Consider the following 9584-nt stretch of genomic DNA (forward strand, 5'->3'; position numbering starts at 1 on the left):
GGGTAGCCTGGTGGTGGGTATTGAGGAGGGCACATTCTGCATGGAGCACTGGGTGTTATGCACAAACAATGAATCATGGAACACTTCATCTAAAACTAATGATGTAATGTATGGGGATTAACATAAGAATAAAAAAAAAAAACTTACACAGATTCAAAACCACCCATCTAACAAGCATTTATTGAGCACTTCCTGTGATAGACTGTGTTATTGTTCCTAACGTTTTACTCTCCCCTTCCCTTCCTTAAGAGGATTATACACCCTTACCCATTATTATGTGACTTGCAATGCCACCTGTGGGAGGAGCATTCATCCCTGGCACACTGACAATGAGCTTGACCATATGACTTGCTTTGGCCAAAGATACGTGAATGATTTAGGTACACCATGACTGAGGGGAAGCTTTAAGAGACCCTACATGTTTGCATCAGTTTTCCTGCTCTTTCCCTAGGCCATGCAAATGACATATCGCAGACAGGGGCTACTCGTTCAGCCAGGGTTCCAAAAATGCTGCAGCCAATCCACAGCTGACAAGGTGTAACGTAAGCAAGAAATAAACCAGTGTTGTAAGCCACTGAAATTTGAAGCTGTTGTTATGGTAGCACAACCTCGCAGAAACTGATAGATATACCTACTATGGGGTAGATACAAAGAATATTAAAATAATAGGCTGCTATATTTGTAAGGATGTTTTGGAAGATAGACCAAAAAAACCCACCTATGGTTACCTCTGAGGAGAGTATGAGAAGTGGTAGGTGTATGGGGATAGAGGTAAGATCAGAGGGAGACTTTATTATTACCATTATATATCATTTGAATTTTCTTGTGTTTTTTTTTTTAACCTGAACAACATTGTCTGAGTAGTTGAATAGTTTGGGCTATTTTATCTTCATTATGCTTTTTAATATTAAAAAAGGAACAAAAATACAATAAAGCAAATAATAATTACTTAAAAATGAATAAGAACTATCTTCCTACCCTTGAGGAACTCAAAACTTAGTTGACAATGTAGCTTTAAAGAAAGCCTCTTCCCCGAAAATACTCATTGTTAATTTTTTTAAGTGGCAAAGGCTACATGCAAAGGCAAAAAAAAAAAAAAAAAAAATCAGAACTATGACATTTGCAATTTGATCAGTTTGTTCATCTTAAGGTTCCAGCAAAGCCAACAAAGGGTTTTGTATATGGGTGGTACAACCACGGATCTCAAAGGAAATTCTCTAAATTCTATTATTTTAGTATGCCAGTTAAACTAGTGAGGAAGCATGCTCGAACCATTAAGTTTTGTAAAAAAGCTTTAACCAGTACTATAGACAAGATATCTACTCCATTAAGTTAACCCATGTAGGGTGAAATTATAGAGTTAGAAGGAAAAAAAAAAAAAAGGAAAAAATCCTAACCATGACTCTTACAGTGATTAAACAACACTTGAATGGTTACAAAAGTCAAGGTCCACACAGCAACGCTTTACTGCATGAACATGTTTTTCCTTAAATTTGAGCAATATCTGAACATAGCAATAACTTGCAAACATGATTAGGGACATGTCTGCACTATTCGTCTTAGGATCTCAAAGCACTTCACAAACATTAATTTAACCCTCATATCACCTGAGAGGTAGATATTATACAACATTATAACCATCTATCCTGCCACTACAAAATATTTAAATACCCCTTCAGCAGTACTTGCTCTGAGAAGGTCTTACCCAAACAGCCAATAAAACAGGAAATAAGCTGACGTTGCATGTGCCACCAACAATCTCTGAAAAGATCAGACCTTCACCCGCAAGAACCACTTCCTCTGAGTTAAACCACAGAGACTATACAGGGCAAACCACATCATACCACCTTGTGTCTGGAACACAGGCAGATAACCCATCTAAAATCTATGGAAGGGTACGTCTAAGCCCCTTCAAGAGATTTGCTATATGTACTTAAGTATGGACATCATCCTCAACTTATGATAGAGTTATGTCCCAATAAACCCACTGTAAGGTGAAAATATCGTAAGTTGAATTTAGTGCATTTAGTACACCTAACCTACTGAACATCATAGCTTAGCCTAGCCTGAGACGTGCTCAGAACGCTTACCTTAGCCTACGGTTGGGCAAAATCATCTAACACAAAATCTATTTCATAACAAAGTGTTGAGTATCTCATGTAATTTATTGAATACTGTACTGAAAGTAAAAAATAGAATGATTATACGCGTACAGAATGATTTTAAGTATACTGGTTGTTCACCCTCATGATCATATGGCTGAGGGCAGCAGGCCTGCTGCCACTAACCGGCGTCAAGAGAGACTACTGTACTGCATGCCACTAGCCCAGAAAAATATCAAAATTCAAAATCCAAAGTACAGTTTCTAATGAATGCATATCTCCTCTGCATTATCTTAAAGTCAAACCATTGCTAGTTGGGAATGATCTGTATTTTGGACTTGTTATTCTTCTAGACAAGATATAGCCAACTTCTGCATTACATGATCAATTTCACATATAACTTCTTCAGATGCTGATGAAATCACCAGTTTTTCAACAATATATATAAAATCTACATTTTCTGAATCCAAAGATGACCTATAAAATCCTCTTTGATTTCTTGAGGGTGTGAACCTAAAATGAACATTTAAATGAAATACTTGACCAAAACTGTAGTCTCAGAGCAGTATCTTTAAATGACTAGAATAGGTTTTATAACATTAAAGAAAAAGCAGTATAACAAGTGGCTAATTAATTGTAAGCATTAACTAAACCAGGTTTTCTTACATTTCTTTGTGAATTTCTTCGTGAATTGTTACTCATAGTCCCAAGACAGGAAATCTAATTTTTCATTGGCCATTGGATTTGCTTGTCTTTCAACACTGGGAAGAAACCCAGGCCTATCATGTGACTATGATCTCAAAAACCAGAATTCAGCATTTGAATTAGTAAAAGATCCTGTTTTGGTATGAATCTAAACTGTCAGCTGCATTGGTGCATGCTGATTCAATAAGGCAAACTTAGTGTATTTCTTCTTTTACTGAAAGTCAACAAACGTACGCTTATGCAATTTAGGTAAAGCCTCTGACCTTCAGACCATCATGTGTTACCTCCATAGAATCAAAAAGCTAAAAATTATTCTAAGGCACTAGCTTCATAGGGTTCTCTTGGAGTTAGAAGCTGCCTCACAAAATCCTTCATATATGGCTATCTTGGCATTCCACATATTCTAAGTTGAAAAATTAAAATGCCCTAACTTGGGCATGTTTCCAAAATTCTAAAGTTTGAGGAAACAAAATTGCTAGCAAAATACAAAAGAACAAAGACTTTAAACTAAGTTACTATCAATGAAAAAGATCTATCAATAAAATATTCAAGAGCTCTATAATCTTAATGTACTTTATAATTTAAATATGCACTTTTTCCTTCTTTTATGGCCTCTTATCATTAGTAGTAGTTCGTATAAATACAGTGGCAAAAAAGTAAAATGTTATTTCAATTTTAACCATACTGTATTTCACGGGAAAAATAATGCTAAGTATTGCAGATGAAGTCCTTTTCACTCATATGTGGGGGAAAAACAAAAAATAAGGCAAAACTCAATAAACAAAAAAATGGGAAAAGTGACATACAATTTAAGGTGAGACTGAAAAACCTCTGCAAAAAATAAAAATAAAAAAAAAAATAACAACTTCCAGATGTATCTCACCACATTCCAACAGATACTTCAGAGCTACAATCACATCTCTTCATTTACTTATAAGTTCAGAGATGTTTTATCTTCACTTCTGATTGATTTTCAACCAAGGGTGGCTCCTAATGCTTATTATTTTTGTTTGCTACCCATTTGTCACATAATTGATAACACTTCTTACATTAGGGGCACTCATATTTAAAAGAATCGCTTTGTAAAGAAGCCTTTTATAACATGAGTAATTGCTTAGTTGATTCAGTAATTATGCTGTTTGTATAAATTTATTGTTTTATTTGATCGTGACATCTCCCATATCCATTCTAAAAACTATCTAACTTAAAAGTGAATTAAAATGAACTTCAGAATCTCTTTAGCGCTAATCTTGGGCTATGCCTAGAGAAAACTAAAGCCCCCCTGATTACATTAAACTGAAGTTGGAACTTGCTGCTCTAGAATATGGATAAAGATAAAATACAGACATTTTGTCCTAGGAGCACATCTGAGGAAAAAAATCATTTTGCACTAGGAGAGCAATTGGGGAAAAGCTAATAAGACATTAAGAGGGACAGGTTGATTTTTAGACAAATCAATAGAACATACAACTTGGCTAAGCAAAGAATAAGGGTGGGGGTAGGGAAAGGGTGCTGGTTAACTGTCTGAACCATTTAGAGTTGTATAAACACAAAATGGGATGACAGCATTATTTAGCCTGCTACAGCAAGTATATACAAGTAACAGGACAAATTAAAAGTTTGAGCTAAAGATCAGGAAAAACTTCCTGACTACTAGATCAATCAGATTGTTGTTCAGTCTCGTGAGGAAGTGACCAGAGCTTGATCCTCTAGAATAGATAATTAGAAAACATCTTATAAGAGAAAAAGCCAACACTAACTTGGCCAGATCGGAAAATTACTAAAGGAAAATAGGACAGAAAAAAATAATGCACATACAAAGACAATAATTTAAAGTAAAAAGGGGGGGACTTGAGAATCAGAAAATCTAGGTTAAAATCATGGGTCTCTCCTTTCCAGTTTTATAATCTTGACTTAAACTCTATGAGTTGCCTAAATGTAAATGATGATCTGCCCTACTGGGAGTCAAAACATTATAAATGTTAAAGAATTACACTGCAATAAGATATCGTTACATACAAGAGAGTATTTTACTCAAAAAGAAACAAAATATTTATAATTTTGCTCATTTTAAAATTTCAGTTCAAATGCCACTATTTTGAGGACTCTTAAATTATTAAAAGGGAAAAGAGAATGTTTTCAACTTTAAAACATCATCAAGTTTTAACAAAGGAGACTAAAAGAAGTTATGCTCCAGCTCCCTGTTCCTGGAAATGTGACGTGGTCAATTTCTAGGAGATAAGCAATTATATGATAAGAAACATTTCTAATAATTTTGTCAGACAACCATACGTAAGAGTCTCTCCAATGACCTCCGGAAAACCATTAAAATATCCTGCTTTCTTCGACCCGTATCAGTTCGGTAGGCAATTCATACCCATTTCTAGATGGCTTTCAGAAGAGGTCACCACATACGCTCACTCAAAGATTTTCTGACTGTTTTCTCTGGAATCATAATGCTCCACAGAAAAATATGTAAAATCCACCCTGTATGGATTTTATCAAAGTGTGTCTCAAATTTCACTTTTTAAACTGAAAATTCAAATTTAGTTAAAAAATCCTGTACGTTACCTCGATGTCATTTATTACATTTTAACGATAAACCACCAATGCGTTAAGCATTTCCAGATTACCATATTTTTATAGTGATTCAGACAGATTCTCTTGTCACCTCACCAAATAAATATGAACATCTTATAAATGTGCCACTCAGCAGGAAGACTACAGCTCTGCACTTCTTTTAAAAGTTTACTTGGTCCTGTACATGCTGAGTCCTGTAAAAGTGTACAAGTGACTGTACTATACTGCATGTCCGTATGAACCAGGATTTTATATGGCACTGGAAGAACATTAAACTGAATGTAAAGCTAGCACTGTGATCCTAGTCCCTAATCTCAATTTTGTATTTATCAAATGACTGACTTTACAAGTAAATGGTACACCTAATTTAAGCTTGCAGACGACTCAGGCAACCTTGAAAATGGTACACATACAGGAGTCGTTTTGTTTTGTTTTTTAATCAACAGCATTATATGATGGCAGAAAAAGTAACCTGGATGAAAATGTCAATTACTGCGTATATGCATATAAAGTCACAGGTTTACACACTCACCAGAAGTTTGCTTAAGTTAAACAACTTTACACCTGAACTTAGTACTAAGAAAATGCCAATAAATCAAAAACCTTTGTTTATCTATCAATCAAAACTAACTACATTAGTTCCTAGGTAAGTCCTAGACCAAACAAAGATCCATTTATTTCAAGTAAGACCCTTACAACAAAACCCCACCTGTATCGTCCCTGAAAATTCACTGTTCTAGAATCTAGCCTGAAATCATTTAGTGAATCCACTGAAAGGGCGTTCTCCCCTATCTCTCAGAAGAAATTCCAAGTGCCATAAGACCCCTAAACTTTCAGGGACAGAAGATAGGTGTCTAAGAGGACTGCAAACAATTAGGATGTATTTCAGGACTGAATAAAGCAATCGATGCAAACTGAAGAACAGCAATCAGATATTTCCACCACTTTACAAGTGCTGATTCTAAAAGTGGAAAACTATACGTCTCACGGAAGTTACAAAGCAAGACACTAGATGGTATTCATAAGCTGCTTAGATTAAAAAAAAAAAACACTATTCAGACACACTACATAAAAACAGTCGCTACCATGAACATAGTTTGGATTTTAAATTGATGAATACACCTTTTAAAAAGGGGGGAGGGGGTAAGGGATCTGGAGAGTAGAAGATGAAGAGGAAGAGAAGGGAGTAAATGAATGTGTTAATTTAACTGTAAAATAATAACAGGATATAACAGAGTTCTGAGTATCCACAGTGACCAATCAGAGCCTAAACATAGCTGAATTCCATCCCAGCCCCAGCACGTCCCTAACACAAGAATAAAACCCTTCTTATCTTGTTCAGCCATGTGTCGCCTGCCGCAAACTGCAAAACAGAACAACGCCCAAAACCAGCTAGTCTGATTTCAAATGAGGACAGACAGACTCTGTAGTCAGAAGCACCACAATGAAAGAACTCTAACTCACACAGCTGGCCTGGTGGGTCTGCACACTCTACAAAACAAAGCCATACCACATACAGTACTTCAAACTTGAAAGGATCTTTAAAAAGCTTTACTGGCACTGTTAATTTGCCAATAGCTCTAGAATCAGCAAAATATATCTAGAGGACACTGGAATTAGAGAGAAAAGAGAATGAGGTAGATAGAGCTGAGAAGAAGCTAAGAACTACTCTATACTCATAACTTTGTTAAGGTACCCTGGAAAAAAAATAAACCAGCACTTCCAGATTTCACCCCAACATATATTCAAATCAGGGACAACTACTCTCCTAGTGAGCAAATGAATGCTTGATATTTACAGAGTAAGATGTGTTTAAAGAAAACGTAACAGTCACCCAAGAATAATCTTGTTTAAAAAAAAAACCAAAAACTAGTACAAATTCCTAAGATACAGGTATCCATACTGTCTCTGCAATACATATTAAATTAAGCGGCTTTTGAAGTTTTTTCTTCCCCATTTAAAAAAGTATGTGAAATCAGCCAGCACCTGAACTAATTCAAGGATATTAATACCCAAACCAATTTGCAGATTCATCTTATACTTAGAATACCCGTCCTTTGTGCCTAGCACAGGGCCTGGCAAAGAACATTCATTGACTGCATGTTTCCTGTGTTATTTATCCCCCATCTAACTTATCAAAAAACCCCAAATCCTGAGATTTTATTTCCAAGATAATAAAAAAAGGCAAGAAAATCTCTGAGAAGCAGAGAGGAAGAAGGTTATTATGTGGGTGCTATCAGGTGATTTTCATGTGAAATGAGCAGGTGACCCTAGGTTCTATTTCTACAAAATTAACCACCCCTAGTATGACAATAAAAACTACCTACACTACATTAGTTCCTAATAAGACTTCTTGTCTAAAGGCTCAACACAGAGGGCCAGAATTGAATGAACCAGGAAAATAAAAACAATTACCCACAAACCCATTACAGTGATTTCTCAGTAGCAAAACACCCTGAAAGGAACAGGAATGGGGATGACCCGAAGAAACTGGGATAAGCATTGTTGCTACTCGTTGTTACGGGTACAGTCTGAAAAGTTGAAAACTAAACTGCATTTTAAAAAAAATACACAAACAAAGAATATAGTTTAAATATTTAATGGAATCTTTTAGGTGAACATTCACGTGACACTGGAAAGCATCAACAGGAAGAGGAAGTTCTGTTTCTGGAGTAGCTGTTATGGTACGATAATGGAATTTGGCCTTTTTAAAATCAACAAATGAGTATGACGATTGGGTGAAACTCTCCTATTAGGAAATTCAACTATTTTCTGCAGAAGCACTATTGTTGCGCTTTTCATCAAAGTGCTTTCTTTGGCCCCCTAATTCAGTTATTTGATCCTTTTTTTTTTTTTAAATGATGTAATGGTTTGAATACTGACTTGAAAAAAAAAAAGGTTGACTGAAATTTGGAACCAGCATACAATGTCATAATGAAATTGAGAAATAAAATACAGTAAAGGAATTTACTGTTTAACCTAATATTCCAAAGAATAACCCTTAAGAGTAAAGAAGCTCCATTTAAACCACATAGTCTAGCTCAATTCACCAACCACCAGGCAACATAGATAAGTAGTAGAAAGGACTCACTCACAGAACTCAACGAATCCACCTGCCATGCTTGTACTACCTAATTCGCTTAGGGTTTGTATCCCTTAAATGCAAATGCTTCTGGAAGATGAAATACTAAAAATGCAGCAATTAAAATCAAGCCCCATGACTTTCCCTCCCCCCCCTTTTAGCTCCAGCAAGAGCCTGTGATTTACTAGTAATTTCAACATTCTGGAAAATTATTAGATCATAAACACTACGCAGCTCAATATTCAAAGAAGACCAAGTTCAAAAATCATCATGCAGTAGTCTCAGAATGAAGTTCACAAACAGCAATTCCTAAAATCTAACAGTGTCTAGAGAACTACAGGGCAGGAGGAAAACCAATGATGCACCAATACCCCAGCCGACTTCGGGCACTGACCTTCACCCAAAATGACCTTCCTCTGGTTCCAAGATAAGTACAGAATCCCAATGCACGCTACAAACAGAAAAACCACAATCATGGCTTTACCTACCCCTTCGCTGAGAATCTGGAGAAAAGTTTCTCTCCGGAAAAAAGCTACATTTCCAAATTCAATCAACTGGGTAACTTGGCAGCAACCCCAGTCTAATTGCAGAGCTCCTAAACAACCCTCTCTCCTATGCCTGTCAACTTCACTGGTCAAAGGCAATCGGCAATCACTGACTCTCTGCTAGGTCAGGCCGAATCCAGGGAAGCTAAGCGCAAAGGGAGCTTCATACCAACCTGTCGGTGATAGTAGACTGTGTGCCACTCATTGGGGCCCTTGGCGAGAGGTCCTCCTTTTATCCAACTTGCATTTTACAGTAACACCTCCACCCCACCCCCAGTGCTCTGGGATCAGGCCCGACTCCGTAAGGGACACAAAAGTCCAACTCAAAACTCCATTCAGTCATCTAGAACATCCGACTGGAAGGGTCAAGGAAAGGGGATGTAGGTCGGAGCAAAACAGGTTATCTCCCAAAACAAACCGAGGAAGTCCGCCAGAAGGCGAGTTCGAGAGCTAGAGCTCAATCCTCGGGAAGGCACAAGGAGAAAACTTCGTCACGGAGGGAAGTCGGCGAGCCGTAGGGGAAGGGGCCCGGGAATCCCTCCGGGGCTGGGGCGGGATCAGCGCGGGGCT

General features: G+C 36.9%; 1 protein-coding gene across 7 annotated transcripts in view; it reads right to left on the reverse strand.

The window, feature by feature from the left end:
- The window catches only part of ARHGEF12 (Rho guanine nucleotide exchange factor 12), a 148472-nt gene extending 139151 nt beyond the window's left edge, over positions 1 to 9321 (reverse strand). For 5 of the 7 annotated variants that reach the window (XM_081799280.1, XM_081799283.1, XM_081799278.1 and 2 more), the window contains exon 1: positions 9188 to 9321. Coding sequence is in view for 2 of the 7 variants with exons in the window: in XM_081799281.1 (XP_081655407.1) it covers positions 9188 to 9219 (32 nt within the window). In the remaining 5 variants the exon portion in view is untranslated. The remainder of the gene's footprint in view (positions 1 to 9187) is intronic. The other 2 variants (XM_081799281.1, XM_081799279.1) reach the window with 1 other exon arrangement.
- Between the last annotated feature and the right edge of the window lie 263 nt (positions 9322 to 9584).

Source organism: Leptonychotes weddellii, chromosome 11 (assembly GCF_054177405.1).
Source record: "Leptonychotes weddellii isolate Sample4059 chromosome 11, ASM5417740v2, whole genome shotgun sequence".
Taxonomy (NCBI): Eukaryota; Metazoa; Chordata; class Mammalia; order Carnivora; family Phocidae; genus Leptonychotes; species Leptonychotes weddellii.